This window comes from Micromys minutus (assembly GCF_963924665.1).
Source record: "Micromys minutus genome assembly, chromosome: 11".
Taxonomy (NCBI): domain Eukaryota; kingdom Metazoa; phylum Chordata; class Mammalia; order Rodentia; family Muridae; genus Micromys; species Micromys minutus.
In genome coordinates this window covers 35,905,501-35,923,403 of record NC_137980.1, presented here as the reverse complement: position 1 = coordinate 35,923,403, position 17,903 = coordinate 35,905,501, and the positions used below count along the sequence as shown (strand labels likewise).

The 17,903-nt window shown below is 49.8% G+C and overlaps 1 protein-coding gene across 1 annotated transcript; it reads left to right on the top strand.

The window, feature by feature from the left end:
- Window positions 1–449: 449 nt before the first annotated feature.
- CIMIP1 (ciliary microtubule inner protein 1) lies at window positions 450–7,469 on the top strand (the record flags this gene model as incomplete). Its single annotated transcript, XM_080924827.1, has 4 exons — window positions 450–517; window positions 3,431–3,512; window positions 5,047–5,148; window positions 7,311–7,469. 4 exons carry the CDS (start codon window positions 450–452, stop codon window positions 7,467–7,469), a joined length of 411 nt encoding a protein of 136 aa, XP_080780953.1.
- Window positions 7,470–17,903: the final 10,434 nt, after the last annotated feature.

Here is a 17,903-nt window from a genome sequence, read left to right as displayed (position 1 = left end):
CAACCTCTATGTTTAAGTTTTGAAAAGGGCCTTGAGCCAGGGCTGATGGTACAAGCCAGCCTACTACTCAGGGAGCTGAGACGGGAGCGGCCGGAAGCACAGGTCTGCCTGGGATACAGAGTAAGTTAAAAAAACGAGGGCTAGGGATGTAGGTCAGAGTTGGGACGTGCAGTGCCCTGGAAGCAATTCCCAGTATCAAAGAGGAGTGGGGATCTCGGTGCTAAGTCTAGAAGCCTCTCAAAGGAGCATGAGACAGGACGACCACTGGGCTCTCAAAGGGCGAAGGCCAGGGCCAAGCTCCAGGGACCCTCTCCCTGAGGTGTGCCGTGCTTCCGGTTCCGCATCATGTGTTACCCAGCAACCGGTCTCCCAGCAACGGAACTACAAATGAGGTTGCTGAGTCTAGGGCAGGAGCCCACCGGTTTGGGTTTTTGGAGACGCTGGGAGCCATGTCCCAGAAACCGCTCAGCACCACGGCCGCAGAGCGCATGAACCTTGTGGCCCAGGACGAGATCTGGTAAGGCCCTTTGGGCTGGGCCCTTCTCACCTGCCGCATACACACCACCATGGTGGCTTCAGTTTCCCTACCAAGACCAGAAGACAGTTGACCGCTGGGAGTAACAGGGGTGCTCTAAGGATAATCCGGGTCAACGTTAGGGTCACAGGGATACCTCAGTCTTGCCACCCTTCCCTCCTGCCCACATCGAAGAATGGAAGGAGTCTAATAGAAAATTTAAAAAAATAAATAAATAAATAAATAAATAAAAACACCAATTTTTGACAACCTCGAAGAAGAGACGGTTTGCCCTTTCTTGATTTTCCCTGATTATTTTAAATGAGAAGAAAATTTTAATTTTGAAAAATCCAGGAATGCGTGTAGTGCCACAAGCCTAGGGCAGTCTAGGTAAGTAGCACGCGGGTTTGGGGTTGCAGAGACATGGGAAGCCATGGCGCAGAAACCGCTCAGCACCACGGCAGTGTGGGGCTGCAGAAACAGGTGGATCTCTGTGAGTTCAAGGCCAGAGTAGTCAACACAGTGAGACCTGTCTCAAACAGCGGCAGCAACAACAGCAGCAAAAAAGTCCAATCCCTGAAAGACTTGTCTCCACCAGGCATCTGTAACGGGTATTTTTGAGTGCTAAATAGTGTTCCATTATTTGGCATTTTAACCACTACAGGGAGTCTAATTTAAATCTTAGATGCAAGAAATATTTGTCCCTCCTTCTCCTTCATTCCCTCCCTCCATCAGCACTGGGTACGACAGCTCAGGCTGGCCTTGAACTCACCACCCTCCCGCTGCAGCCAACTGATACCTGAGATGACAGGCTTCTGGCTCACCTTGTCACTCAAGCTTCCTAATAACCATCTGTGTGACACCTCTGTGGGGATAGGGGGCTGAGGATGGAGATGGGCGAAGAACTGTCATTAAGTTTGTTTTACAGGAAAGTGTGTCTCAGTCTCACACGTGGAAACGTGTTATTTTCCACAAACTGCAGTCTCGATGTTTGAAGTGTTTATTACCACCCATGAACACCCCCCAGGAAACAACACCCTTTCTTCCCCACTCCACCAAACTCCACTAGACAAACTCCACCAGACAAACTCCTACATATCCTTCAAGACCCAAATCAAAAGGCCCTTCCTCTATCAACTGGCCCTCTTGAGTCTCCAGACTCTGGTTTCCAGTATCCAGCATGGTTCCTGAGCATTGGAAGTGAACGTGGTCAAACTTTGGGTTAGCTGGAAATGAAAAACTGACAAACTTCAAAGATTCTTACCGAAGAGGGCATCTCGAAAATGAATGTCAGCTCCGTTTTGATGTGGCTTTAGGGAGTTTTACGGATGCTTTCATGGCTCCTGTTTGAGCTCATGTTGGCTGCATCTCCGTGAGGATGAGACTCTGGGGCTGCAGCAATGGCTCTGCAGGTGGGGGTGTCCTGCAAGAGCTGGTTGTCTGAGTTTAAACCGTGGAACCCTGGGAAAGCTGAGCTGTCTTGTCTTCTGGCTTGCACACACATGCACACACTCAGACACAGAACATGGAAAGGCATGCATGGAGACAGACTCTTGGGAAAGGGCTCAGCCTGGAAAAGTGTTTGCACACGGGTTGGGAGGAAACGGGCAAGTCCCTGGTACTTGGTGGTCAGCCAGTACAACCAGCTCAGTGAGCCCAGGTCCTCCTGAGAGAGCCTGTCTCCAAGACTTCGGAGGGCTTCTGAGGAGTGACAGAGTGGTGCTGGCTAGTTTTATGTCAACTTGACACAAACTTGTGTCACTGGAGAGGAAACGAGAAAATGCCACTGAGAAAATGCCTCAGCAAGAGCAGGCTGCAGGCAAACCTATAGCGTTATTCTTAATTTGTGATTGACAGCAGAAGGCCTAGCCCATTATGGGTGGTGCCCTGGGCTGGTGGTCCTGGGTTTTATACAAAAGCAGGCTGAGCAAGCCATGGGGGAGCAGGCCAGTAAGCAGCACCTCTCTTAAGCCCTCTGAATCAGCTCCCGCCTTCAGGTTCCTGCCGCATTTGATTCCTGTGCTGAGTTTCTTCCACGATGAACAGTGATGTGGAAGTGTAAGCCAAATACACCCTGTTCTCCCGGACTTGATTTTTGGTTATGATGTTTCATCACAGCAATAAAAAGCCTAAGATGACACCCAAGGCTGACCTCTGACCTTCACACAGAGCTGCACATGGGAACACACACTCACACAGAAGGAGAAGGGAAGGGGGAGGGAGGGGAAGAGAGAGAGAGAAAGGAATAGACTCTTTTCTAAGCTAGGAGCCCAGAGTATATAGCTTGGTCAGGGCCCCAAAATCTGCAGAGATGGGGGAGGGGTGCAGATCCTGATTCCTAAATAGGAGCTCAAAGCTTGAAGGATCAAGTTGAACTTCATGTTTACAGACTTCAACACGTTGTGTCACCTGCTGTCCCTCAGCTCAGCTCACGGGTGTGTTGGAGTGGGTGCGTAGAGCATCCAGAGGCACCATTTAAAGAAGTTCACACTTGCCAGAGTTGCTGGAATCCAGGGCCAAGAGTCTTTTTAAATTCCTTGCCCCGCCCCACGGGTGCTTCTCTGTCTCATAGTAAGCACCCTTCTCTCCGGATGCAGAGCAAGAGAGCTCATATTCAGATGCCTCTTTAGCAGCCGGCCCCAGTCCCTCCTGACCCCACTCCATGCCCTCTGTACCATCTCTTCCCACTACTGCCTCCTCTCTTGCTTTGCCCGGGGTCTCCTTGTAAGTTAAAAGAGGCTCTGTCAAGAGCATGGAACTTTTTTTTTCTTTGCTCCAGCCCCACCCACAACCCCTACAGACCCACTAGCCAATCAGTGTGCAGGACACAAAGGTAAGCAGTTCTTTATGCTCTCTGGAGTTTACACAGGGCCTTTCTGGGCGGGCGACCTCACACGAGCTGTTTCTCTGTCTCAGGAAATGCCGTCTGAAGGCTGAAACTGAAGCCCGGCAAAACTGGCCAGCAAAGTGGGGATATTTAACAACTTCCATGAAAGAGGTAATTGAGGAGTTCAGGAGGAGCCTGCTTCCCCTCCACCGCCTCCAGGTTGTAACCGGTCATGTCAGGAAATAAATGGCTACCATCTGACAATCAGCAGGAATGAACTGAGAGAAGCTGAGGACTTTGTGGGTGAGAGCCATGCGACAGGACACCTGATATCCTCTCTTCTGGCATCTGCATGTGCAGGCACAGGTACACACACACACATGCACACATGTACACACACACACATACACACAGTGCACACAAGCACACTCACACACATGGATCCACACATGAATACACACACAGTGCACACACATACACACAGTGCACACACACTATGCAGCTTTGTTTCTGCTCTCCTAAATCCTTCCTTTGAGGAGTCACAGAGCACTCCCAAGGTGTGAGGTGTGTGCCAGGCACATTCTCTGAACCAGCTCTTGCCTTACACAGCACGGGGCTGCGGCTGCACGCCCACCTTAATAAAAAAGACCACTGAGTACAAAGTACAATGGCCGGCCACAGACTGGCAAAGGGGATGCCAGTATGAGGAGCCAGCTGACCTCGGTCTCACCCTGAGGCCTTCCTTCTGTGTAGTGAGGAGATGGCTGTCACCTGACTGAGGGCAGGGGTGGAGCAAAGGTGTGTGGGACCCTCTGCAGGTTAGAGGCAAAGAGACCTGGGAGGAGTCACTGAGACAGTGTCTTCCCTCCCAGGTGTTCCCTAAAGTGTGGTTCACACATGTCTACAAGGGGCCAGACATGACAGAATCAGAAGGGGCAAGTGTCACAACTAGGGGACGGTGGGGACATGGGCAGCGAGACAACTCTGGGGTAACGCTTTTCAGTTGTCCGGGAGTCCCAATGGTCCCACAAAGCTCACTTCTAGCTTTCCCATTTATAAAAAGCACTATCTAGACACTCATAATAGCTACAGGGCTTCCAGGCGTGGCCTGTGTGTGACTTAACTACCTCTAGCCAGACTCCAACTGCAGGGAAACCGTGACCAGAACCGCACAGTTCAAAACATTGTAACCCACAGCAGTGGGAGCCCCACCCGAGGCTCACCCAAGGCACGGCTTTGAAATTATGCCATTTGTAATGAGGTTTTAAAAATTCTTAGACAGTTATACGGTTTGAAATTTGATGCATAAAGTAAGGGCCTTAATAATGTACTGTTCGCAAGTGATCTGATATTAATATTCCTTGTGTGTAATTAAATTGGGTTTCCAGGGAGTTTTAAATGACTTTAAATTATCCCAGAGTGTGGGGCGTGCTTTTCTGGTCGGAAAGCCTGGTCTTGGAACCGGCACGGACATTTTTTTTTAGTTTGAATTCTTGACCACGGAAGTCTTCTCTGGTCCCATGGTAGGAATATTGTAGTCAGAGGACCTCAGCAGGGGCTCAGATTCCCACTTCCACCACCTTCTGCTTGTGCTGGGACCAGTAGCCCCACTGGTACCATCTGTCACCTGTGGCCTTCCGGGATGAATGAACTGCCTACATTCTAGCCTTGACCTGAGGTCCTGGTCTCTGGGGTTCTGTTTCAGCTGCTCGAGGGTGAAGAGGAGCCACATACCCCAAAGCCCAAGATTGAGCTGCCTAGCCACTTCCGTGTCCGTCCAGTGAGCCCCATGGACAAATACATTAAGGTTTGTAAAACCTTTTTTAGACCATTTTTAAAGAGAAAAGTAAGTCCCACTGCGAGCTGTGGTCAGTCCAGCAGCCAGAGGGGAGGACAAGGGCATGCTGGGAAGGTACAAGAGACCCACAAGCAGTCTGGGAACCTTACTGGTAAGGTACCTATGAGCACATGTGGGCCATGTGCACACACACACACACACACACACACACACACACACACGAACATATAAACCCAAACATGTGTACATAAACACACACATAACTATGCGTGTGCACACATAAACATACACAGGCACACACATGTCCATACAGATATGCATACATATATGTACACACACACACACACACACACACATACACACACACACACACACACACACACACACGCAGTACCAGGAAAGCAGGTGAGTGTCAGGTTTACACTGAGATCTGCACCTGTGTTCTGCAGTACTGTTAAGCTCCTGTGTTGTCTTGGATGAGTGACCTGGATCTCCGTTCCTCTACTTCCTCCCTGGCCACTGCACCTCAGGGTTACCAAAGCACATACCATAGAGACTGGAGTTTTGTGGACAGCATGCTTGAAGAACTGGGGACAGGAACCAGCATTTTTCAGAGGCTCCTGAAAAATAATCCTCTTTTTGGGAGGCCATTACTGGGTGCTGGGTGAACAATCAGAGGTGAGCAAGAAGAGGACTCTTGGTCAAGAGAAAACTCAGGCAACACACAGTGCTCCAAAGGGTAACAAGAGCCATGGGTGGGCTCCTCCATGGGGGAACTTCCCTGACTCAAATCTCTGGGACTTGCTGGCCAGTCTGTCTCAATGACAGTGAGCTGCAGATTCAGTGAGACAAGGTGGAGAGCCACTGAGAAAGACACTCGCTGTGCCAGAGAGTTTTCTGTCAACTTGACACAAGCTAGGGTCACTTGAGAAGAGGGACTCTCAACTGAGAAAATTCTTTCATAACATTTGCCAGTGGTCAGGTCTGAGTGTATTTTCTAAATTATGGGTTGATGTGGGAGGATCCAGCCCATCTTGGGTGTGGTGCTACCTACAGGCTTGTGGTCCTGGGTTGGAAAAGAAAGCAGGCTGAGCAAGCCATGGGCAGCAGACCAGTAAGCAGCATCCCTCCCACAGCCCCTGCATCAGGTCCCTGCCCTGACTTCCATGGATGATGGGCTACAAGCTGAAAGATGAAATGCACCCTTTTCTTCCCAACTTGTTTTCAGTCATGATGTTTTATTACAGGAATAGAAACCCCAGCTAAGACATTTGTCCTTTTAGTTAGCTTTGTCAACTTGATACAGCCTACGGTCATCTGAGAGGAGAGCCTCAACTAAGGAGCTGCCTAGATCCCATCAGCCTATGAACATACATGGGGGTTTTCTTGATTGTCAATTGATGTTAGAGGCTTCAGCCCACTGTGGGCAGCACCATCCCTAGGTAAGTGGCCCTGAACCTTATAACACAGCCATCTAAACATGACCCTGTGAGTACGCTAGGAAATGAGCCGGTAAGCAACATCCCTCCGTCGTTTATACTTCAGTATCCTGCCCTGACCTGCTCTAGTGATGAACTGTGACTTGGAAGTGTAAGTCAGGCAGACCCTTTCTTCCCCAGGTTGCTGTTGGTCAGAGCGGTACCACAGAAACAGACAAGAAACTTAATGAATACCCAAAAACCAAACTCTAGCCTGTACACACACACACACATACATATGCACACAGACATAAATCTACACACATATACACACATACATATACACATACATGCACACATACACAGATGTACACACAAACATTTACACACATGTGCACACACATGCACACACATACCCAAATACACATGCATATACACACATGCACACACAGATGTACACATGAACATATACATATATACATATGTGCATACACATGTATATACATGCACACACACATGCAAACATGCATACACACACACACACACACCTCAGACTCTAGCTGGTAGGAGAGTTGTTTTTCCTCATAACTGCTTGATCTTGGCTTTTCTGTCTTCTCCATGCTAGGCCTCACAGGCACCATAGGCACCCTGTACACACTTTGATGGCGTGTGTGAGATTCTTGCCTTCGTACTCCTGGTACACGGGCAGGAAGGAGTCTTCCCTCTGACTAACTCTTTGCATTTCTTCTTCAGATTCTCCCATCGCCCCCAGTCCCAAAGTCCACCCAGGGCTTCATCGGATGGCGGTCTGGGGTGCCAGCCCTGTACGGCTTGGAGCGGTACACAGAGATCCAAAGCTGCAAAGGGGCTTATGCCCAAGAGCTGTGCTGGCCTAAGCAAGGCGTGCACTGAGCACCACCAGCGTCTGTCTGGGGCCAGGGTGTGTGCTGTTCCCGGGCGAGCATCCCTGAAGTTTCGAAGAACAACCGTTTGCTATTTTACGTAGGGTAAAATAGATACCCTGTTGTTTTGTTTGTTTGTTTATATGTTTGTTGATTCCATGGAAATTCCTAACCTCAGCCTGGAGAAGCAATAATGACTTAACTCTAGGGCACACTTGCCCACGGCTGGGGTTGCATTTCAGTTGGTAGACGGCTTATATAATGGGCCCAAGGCTCACCTCAGAAACTAGGATGGCTAGAGATCTGCAGTCACGGCATGCAGGATGAGATGGCAGAAGAAACGCTTTCAAGGGTACCCTTGGCATATCACATTTGAAGCCAGCCTGAGTTACGGTGGCATATTGTCTCAAGAAAAGGAAGCACTTGAAAGTACCTGTCCCACATCAGCCAAAGTGGTACGGGCCTGTCACCATAGCGCTCGAGAGCCCTGAGGCGACAGGATCACAGATTCTAAGATTACCAGGGCTGCAGAGTGAGCTGAGCAGCCTAGGAAACCCAGTACAACCGGCTCTCAAAAACTTAGAAAAAAAAAAAAAAAAAAGCCGGCGGGTGGGGGAGGGTTAGCTCTGTGGCAGTGTTTGCCTGGCATGCTCACAACCCTATACTCAGTCCCCAGGAAACTCCTGTGGAAACCTTTCTCTTCCCCCTCTGGACAGTGAGACACCCGGCTGCTCCTCAGGAGGAACGAGATAGCTTGAGGCTCCTAGTTGAGATGTTGCAAGGGCCCCAAGTCCATATCTTCAAGGGCAGAAACCAGACCAGGGCCGCCAAGTGGGCTTCCCAAAGTTCCTTGCTGAGTTTCCTGACCACAGCTCCGATGTCCTGTTCGCTTCCACCCTGTTGAAACCTGTCCCCCAGCAGCCAGCCTTGTCCTCCCTCCCCCTGCTCAATTCTGCAACTCCTCGCCTGGTCCTCCAGGCTGGAGAGGGGTTCCCTTCTGGGCAGAGAGGAAAAACATCTGGTGACAGGATATCGTGAACTGTGCCCTCAAAACCATGCCAGACGAAGCTTGGGGTCACTGTGGGAGCTACTTCTGGTCTCCTGAGTAGAATTTTGTGGCGTTTAGTTTGGCGTGAAAACCAATAGACAGCTGAGGATGACCTTAAATTTCTGATTCGCCTGCCTCTACCTCCCAAGTGCTAGGATTATAAACAGGAAATACCAAACCAGGTGCTGAGGACAAAGCCAGGAGCCCCCTTGCATGCTAGGCAAGTACTCAGCCCCAGCCCCAGACCTGGAGTTCGATTCTGATGGCTCATCATCTGTTCCACAGTGAGATGCCTGTTTTCCTTCTATCCGCACTGTGGGACTCTTCATGACTGGCTGAGGAGCTGGAAAAACTGTCATTTGGTGGAGCCATTACTGAAGTCCCTCCTCTTAGGGAGATTTAAGGACATGTCCCAATCCTCAACATGGGTCCCCACCCCTTCACCACTCCCCAAAATGAATTTCATGGCTGCTGGGCACCAAACAGAAAGGGAGAGAATTCCCCCAGTATCTGGAGCATCCACATATGGTCATGGCTGGCCTCCTCCCAGCCCCAGGAGCCCTGCAGACAAGCTTCTGTCGTGTGGGGACTCTCCTCTCTGAGAGCCTCCAGAGATTTGAACCAGCAGCTATCTGACCTCCAAGGTGCCGACCCTCCAGCCTCTGGGAGCTAGGGTCAGGCCTCTGACTATGACGGCCTTGTCATCATTCACCATGTGTGCCAGAGCTACAGCTGGAAATGCCATGGCTTCTTAGGCATGAGAAAATTAAGGGTCTAACCACACCCTCACCCTCAAGACAGATTTGTCAAAGTCTTCAGTTTCTTTAAACATGCACTTAACTAGAAATAAAGTCATTGCAAATGCAGTCAGCCAAACTAAGATGAGCTCATCCTAGGCTTTTGAGCCTCCCAAAAAGAAGAGAACACATACACATACACTTACACATACACACACACACACACACGTATTCACATACACACACAAAAACATACATACACACAAACACACACACATACACACACAAACACACACACACACACACACACACACACACACACACACACAAACACACTAAGGCACACACACACACGTTGCATTACAGCCAGATAACCTCAGAAACTGGAGAAGAACATCTCTAAGCCAAGGATGGCTAGAACTCGCCAGCCACCCACCAGAGAGCTGCATCCACTCCAGCTCCGAAGGGAAGGTGTCTCTCAACCTTGACTCCAGATCCTTCCCTTCATCAGTGATAAACTCTAAATTCAGGCTGCCACCTTGTGCCTCTGTGGAGTAGCCACCTGGGACAGGAAGACAGCAGGCACACCGCTCTCCTCTTCTGCCGTCCTAGTGCACAGTCTTCTGTCTCCCACCCAGCTATCTCTGGGGGAGCAGTCATATGGCTCTGGAGATGTCCCCAGCCAGCAGACACTCAGCCTGACGTAGACTGAACAACCAAATGCCTGGCCAAGCTGGCCCCTGCTCCATCCAGTGTTTTGGCACCTCAGTCATTTCTACAGGTAAGGCACATGTTCCTTCCTGTGATCAGGTGTCCCCATAGTGAAGGTGGCAGGCCAGAAGAGCACCAGTGTACATGCACCCCCCTTCTCCTCTTCAGCAGATGGAGGGTCATGTTTCCATGGATTTCCATGCATGAGGCAGTACGAACCTTAGTGGAGACGGCCTTCCCAGGACCTCGGAATTTGTTCTGACTCTTAATCAAAACCTGCATCTGAACAGCAAGGAGCAGCCTTCTTGTTGTCTGTGTGCCTCACAGCCATTGTGCAACAACAACCCCACAAAGCTAGGAAGAACTGCAGCTGGGGCTGGAGCTCCACCGGCAGAGCAGGAAGCCCCACATCTGTCTCTAGCACTGTGCAGGCCACGTGTGGTGCCGCACACCTGCAACACCAGCACTGGGGTGCATACAGTCATCCTTGACTACATAGCAAGTTTGGGGTCAGCCCGAGCTACATGGAACACCAACTTAAAAGGTAAAGAAGGTTCTTGGATCTGTCTAAACTTCCAACTAACAGGAACCAGAGTATCCATTTCTGGCTCTTGAAGACAGCATCCTCTAGACCAAGTAGCCTGGTCATCAGATAGTGGTGGTAGAAATAAATGGATCGCAGCATGTGAGACCCACAGGAAAACTCAGGGTCTCTGTGGTAACTATCACTGGGCTCACCCAATGCCTGCATTCAGTGATGCCTGCATCCAGTGATGCCTGCATCCGGTGATGCCTGCATCCGGTGATGCCTGCATCCAGTGATACCTGCATCCGGTGATGCCTGCATCCAGTGATGCCTGCATCCGGTGATGCCTGCATCCAGTGATACCTGCATCCAGTGATGCCTGCATCCGGTGATACCTCCATCCGGTGATGCCTGCATCCAGTGATGCTTGCGCCCATGAGGAGGAAGATGGATGTGGCTCTCTCCTCACTCACCCAGAGTCCTTGTGAAGGGAAAGTTTCACTGCAACCAAACCTTACGGTCAGGCTCCTGTCAATATCTAGATGTGTTTGCGTTGTGTAGAGAATGTGTGTTGTATGTGATGGCGTGTGTGCACATATGTGTGCACGTGTGGAGGCCAGAGGGGGATGTCAGGTTTCTTTTTCAGCTGCTATTCATTTTTCTTTCCGAGACAGGATGTCTCACTGAATGGAGAGCTCACACATTTGGCTAGTTATGGTGTCTAGAAGGCTGCAGGAATCCTCCTGTTTCCGGTGACGCCCTCTCCCTCCTGTTCAGGGATGATAGGTGCTCACCGTAGTGCCCAGAATTTACATGGTGCTGGATCTGAACTCAGATTCTCATGTGTACTCAGGGTCTTCCCAGCCCGTGCTTAGATGTCTTCAAATCTGGGAAACCCCTGCAATTGCAGAAGCTGTCTGCCTTAGAGTTTCTACTGCTCTAATGAAGTACCATGACCAACAGCAGCTGGGGGATGGGGGAGGGTATTTGGCTCACATATCCTGGGTCACAGTCCACTGAGGAAAGCCAAGGAAGGAACTAAACAGGGCAGAAATCCTGGAGGCATAAGCTGATGCAGAGGCCATGGGGGAGTGTTACTCACTATCTTGCTTGATCCCCAGGACCACCAGCCCATGGGCAGCACCCACAATGGGCTGGGCCCACTCACATCCGTCACTAAGAATGTCTCCTACAGGTCTGCCTGCAGCTGGATTTTTCTGGAGGCGTTTTCTCGATTGGGGTTTTCTTTTCTCAGATGACTGTAGCTTATGTCAAGGTGACATGAAACTAGCCAGCATATTGTCTGTCTGCAATAGCTACTGTCTGTCTGCAATAACTACTGTCTGTCTGTCTTCAATAACTACTGTCTGTCTGCAATAACTCACCCATCAACTAGCCACCTAGTTTTGGGCTTTAATTTAAAGAAATGAACACTATCTGTCCTTCTGGGGGTCTTGTTTCACTGCTGCACGCTTCCACCCCCACCGTTCTACCCCACCTGCTTCTCCTGGGCTCCAGACTGACCCCTGGCACAAGGCAGACTGTCCTGTGCTCACTAGCCCCTAATGAGACCCAGGCCCCAAGGCAATGGTCCCAGTAGAGAAATTGAAGTGGATGGAGCTCCAGGATTCAATTACCTTGGACCACTGCAAACTTGACATTTAATCTATGGAAATCCACCTCATTGTGGGTGTCCAAGCAGGCCTATAAATGTCACCACACCCTGTAAAATACCATAGCATTTCCAAGGTCGAGACTTGGCTAGTGAACCCATGCGTGTGATACTGACATCATTTCAGTAATAAACCTCCAGCTGAAGTCAGCCCAAACGAACCGGCTATAAAATGCTGCCAAACAGCCCTGGATCAGGGACTCAGAACAGACCCAATTCGAGCATGTTTCAGCCTTACATCAATTAGAAATGCCTGTGTTTGAGTTATAAGGGAGTACGATTGACCATAAGCTGAAAGTCAGGGGGACCATCTCATAAGTACTGTAACAAGGACAGCTGTCCCCAGGGACATAGCCACCCAAAGCCCCAGAACAGATTTCTTGAGAGATTGAAGTCATCATATTTCAGAGAGTACTGTACACTATTTAGCTCCACCCCCAATGGCAGGGCCTGCTCAGCCCCACGAAATTCAACTCATTCCTATTTTAAAATGTTTTAAGGTATTGTGACTGTGTGTGTATATCTGTGTAAAACGTGTGTACAGTGCCCTCAGAGGCCAAGAAAATGAGATTCCCCGGGGACTGGAGTTTCACATGGTTGTGAGATACCATGGCGGAGCTGGGCCTGAGTCCAGTGGGTGAGCTGAAGTGTTCTTAGCTGATGAGCCATCTCTCCGGCACCCACCATTTTACTGAAACTTAAAACACACCAAAACGAAGGCTCTAAAGAGCCAAATGTCAGTTTGGTGGAATTTTGTCCCCAAATGATTATTTGTGTCAAACCAAATAAGCACTCCTGGGCTTTGGTGCGGTTTGGAGTTTGGAAATGATGAAGTTTTAGAAATAAAATGTTGCTGTCACAGAAAACATTGTGGCAGTGTTCATCCCTGCCTTCCTTTGTGGGATGGATTATTCAGGGATTCTGTTGGTTATAAACAAAAAATAACCTACCCCAAGCCAGCCAAGCTATGGAGAAGTGTATTATCTCATAACTGGGAAGCCCAGGGGGATGTCAAACTTCAGGAGTAGTTTGATCAAGCTTTCAAAGGCTCACTGTCTCTAGAAGACAGGATCTTTCTGCGCAACTTCCTTAGGCTTGATCAGACTCTTTCTAGCTACATCTCTGCGCAGTTAAACCATAGGATTTCTTAGGTTCCCACGAAGGCCAGAGGTAATCAGAGTGTCAAACTAGCAGTCAAAGAGGAAGTTGCTTTCTGTTCATCTCAAAGGCTGGGAGTGTTTCTTGCCTCTGTTATAGACTCAACCACTGCATTAGCTCCTTTGGGCCAATAATCCCTTCCCATGATGCATTGTAACTACCCGTAGGAGAACAGGAAGAAACCAATAGGAGTCAGCATAATACTGTGGTGTCACCCTCAGACAAGCTCACTGCCCCATGGTCACAGAGGGCTGCAACTGCTCCTACCTTTCCTTATTCTCAGACTGCTTCCCAGGATTCCCAACCACTGTTTCACTGTGTCCCATCAGCTCTGATTTGATAGCATGTCTATTCCTGAGCCAGTCAGAGTGGTCCCCAAAATGTTCACCAATGGGCTTAGATCTCACCTGGCTCTACCCTTAATACAATAGATGGGATTGGGGGTCAAACAAAGGGAGATGCTTCCCCAGATGAAATCTGGATCTAGTACCCAAACTAGGGAAGACTCATGGTGAAGCAACTAACAAAACAAAGTCCTCCTTAAAGCTCAGACCAAAATGTCCTCCATCTGGGACCGCCCAGTTTGAGCCCTGTGGCAGGCAGTCTCCAAACAACGCAGTGATCTCCCCTCTGTCCTCAAGGCTCTGTGTTGTCTCTCCCTTGGAGTGTGATGGGAAGCTACCACTCCCCCACCCCAACCCCATCTCCATCCCCCAGTTCAGAGGCTAAGCATGACCCTGGGGATTGGGTGTGGTTTCCTAGGTTAGCTGACTTCCGTCTCCCAGCTTCCTCCCCTCCCCTTCTGGCTCTCTTGCTCTCCCTCTCACGCTCTCAATGAAACCATTTGCCACCCTGTGCGCATGCTCAAGGGCATCTCCACGTAGCGGAACCGTGAGACCCGGGTGCTGGCAGCAGCGGGGTGAAGGAGCCTCTCACTGTACCTGCCTCCATGAGGAAGGCAGGCATGCTTTTCACATGCTTCTGGGGCCGCACAGACAAATGGCGTAATTGAGCTCTAAACCCTCTGGAGTCTCCCTCATTTCCCCTTCTGCACTCTGACGAGACCTATGAGGGGGGTGTTGGTACCAAAAGCAGCTTGTGTGGCCAAACAGCAGACAGACTTCTGACCCCACGCCCAGAAACGAGATCCTGGCAAGCCTACCTCCTGTCCCTGGTGAGAGCAATCTCTGGTGTCTGTATCTTAATCCACTCTATTTCTTTGAGGAGGAAACTGTCTTGAATTTCTACATCCTAGTCTATCACCGAAGGAAGCCAGGCTAAACACTCAAAGTAAAGGCGGGAGCCGTGGAGGAAAGCTGTTTGCTGGTCTGGTCTCTTATACTACTTGCATGGGCGGTGAGGTCAGGTTGAGCCCTCCCACACCAATCGTTAGCCCATGGACACCTCTCTATCAGCAAGAGCTCATCTCACCCAGTCATTCTGCCTCTACCTCCCCCTACCTCAAACTTGCTTGTGGTGCCTGGATCGCAGTTTCTGTGTGCTGACCCCAAAGAGATAATCCCCAGAAGATTTCGCCTTGGTGGTGCTGGTCTCTTGTTAATCACAGCCTACTCTCCAGCCCCAGCATGACCAACATCCACAAATTAGTCGTCAAACTATCACAGAAATAGCCTGGTCCCAAATCTTAATAAGTCCTTGCATAAACTCATTCGTCTCTCACCAGTGGTGTCTTCCAAGCTCCCACAGTAATGGCATCACGCTCTGAGCACCAGATGACATTCCCAGCCCAAAGCTCTATAATCCTTGAATAAAATGCTCTAAGGCATGGGAAGCTGTGTCTCCACTCTGTCCGGCAACACACCGCTCCCCAGGACTAACTTCTGTCTCCTGGTTGCTTTTCTGTTGCTATGATAAAGCATCCTGACCAAAGCCACCAGGGCAGAAAGGCTAATTTGATATATACTTTCAGGTCATACTCCACCACTGATGGAAGCCAGGGCAGGAACTCAAGGCAGGAACTTCAGACAGGACCAGAAGCAGAGGCTATGGGGAAACACTACGTGCTGGTTTGCTCTGAATGTATCCAGCTCAGGCCAGCCTGCCCAGGGAAAAATGCTGCACACTGGGTTGGGTCCTCCTGCACCAATTAATAATGCCAGTCCCCACAAGCAGTCCCTCGGCTGCTGTTTATCCTGTCAGATGACAGTAGGCTGTGTCAAGTTGGAGGCGAAGGCGAATCGGAACATTCTCTTCCTGGTTTTATAAGGTAATTAGCATGCCAGATAGAAGCATACAGCCTGGCGAGCTGGCTCAACAAGTAAAGGTGCTTGCCACCAAGCCTGACAAACACACAACTCACATAGAAGAAAACGGCCAACTCCCCCAATTTGATGTGTGCTCTCTGAATGCATGCTGTGGTATTCATGTGTCACACACACACGCGCACACACACACACACACACACACACACACACACACACACTAAATCATATGAGCAGATTCAAAACTTAAGCCAACAAATCTGGAAATACACCCAAGTGCTGCTGAGGCCTAACACACATCTGGCTGGTACATCAGGAATCACCCTCGGCTGTGCTGTGGACACACTAGTACTGGGACTTAGTCCTCACGGTGAGGTATTCAGAGGGCAAGCAGAATCCCACCACAGCATCTGGAAGTGGTGAGGACCAGGCAAAGTAATCAGGCCCCATGACTGACTTTGGGGGCTTTGCCAGGGGGGCGGGGGAGAGCCTTGATAGACAGCACTGTGCATGCTACCTCCCATGTGGTGGACCGACACATCCTAGGATGTGGTCATCAAGAAAGTCCTCGCCAGTCACAGCCCTTCCACCTACTGCCCCCAGAACGGTGAACTCAAACCTTTTTTGTCTATTACACACCCTACCTGGGTTACTGAGTCTCAGCAACAGAAAATGAACTAAGAAGTCTCAAACCAAGAGACAATAAAACGGGGCAGGCCTGGTGGTGTACAATTAAAATTCTAAGTACTCGAGAGGCTGCAAGGTCAGTGCACACCTAGGTTCCAGAGTGAATTTGAGGCCAGATGTTCCATCTTTCCCCCCAAAGGAAGCTGAACAAACAACTTGGTTTTTAAAAATAGAACACCTCTCCATTGTTAAATGTTGTTTCAATTATTAAGTGGGGTGCACATTAACTATGCCGGAGACAAGAGCTCATACCTTCTCAAATAAATATATTTCTGAGTGCTTTTCTGATGTCTCCTTCTGAGGCACTTCAAACTGAACACATCAAAAATTCACGTTATCCCAGCATCCATCTCTCCTCCCACACAGTATCCCTTTGTCCCTCCCCAGTGTCCCCACATGCAAGGCAGGAGTCTTGGCTTCCCCTCCCTCACTTCAACAAAGCTGTCCACTAGACCTAGTGACGCCAACAAGGGTCCCCTCACCAAAGGCTGTACAGACAGAGCCATCAACCTTGGACTTCCCTTTCTGAGTGAGTTAAGTGTATTTTGTGATGAAAAAACCCGTCCTCCTGTGATAACAGCAAGGACAGACACACCATGAAATACCAGGCATCTAAGCCCACAGGTTCCTCAGACTGCAGAGGTGACAGACCTCAGCCCATGGTTGTTACCATAGTGATGCAGATTTGCCTGAAGATGATTTACCCTGTCACATATCACTCTGCCCTCCCCTCGAACCTCAGAGCGAGTCACCTGGAATTGGAGATTCTCCTGCTGTCAAACAGTTCCCAACTCAAAAGCAAACACTGGGGAAGACTAATTCTGATGGTTTCTCCTTAGGAGGAGGGGGTTTGGGTGACAACAGGGGTGGAGACAAAGGTTCCTCGTGTCTGCCAGCCATGCTCACCTCGTTTTTTTTTAAAAATGCGTTGGAGTGACCATAAGCCAAAAGAAGAAGAAAAAAATGACACGTGTCCAGGTGGTGAGCATCTGAGGCAAGACTCTTGAAAACACAATGGCTTCCTGTCCTAGGGTCTCAGCGGTGAGAAATGCCCAGTGTAAGTGAATCCATGGGGACAGAAACTGTGTTAAGGGGAGGGGGCGTCAAGGCTGGGCATGGGGCTTCAGAGCGACAAACCGGTTTGAAACTGGCTGCAATGATGTTGTGAACCCCCAATGCCAAGTCCCACCCCGCCAAGTGGCCACTTCGTGCAGAGTAAACTTCTACCAAAATGGCTGGAGTTTGTAAATAGTCAGTTCTGTGTTATATGCACATAGTTCTCCCCTCAGATAGTCTCCGAGTTCCTAGACATGTCACTTATATCATGTGCCAGCTGCGTGTGTCTGTGTGCGTCTTCACACGAGTACACTTGTTCTTGTGTGTGCTTATTCTCATATGTGTTTTGTGCATGTGTGCATCTGTGTTTGTAAGCATGGAGACCGGGGACCAGTCTCAGGAGCTCCTCCAGTGCCATTCATCTGGACTTTTGACACAAGGTCTACAAATGACTTAGAACTCACCAAGTAAGTTAACCAGCCAGCCTCAGGGATATCCTTGTCTTCTGCCGGGGATTGGGATCAGAAGCACCAGGCTCAGCCTTTCCCACAGGTGCTGGACCCCAAACTCAAGGCCTCCTGTTTGCATGGCAAACGTTTTTCTGGCTCAGTTGCCTCCCCAGCACCA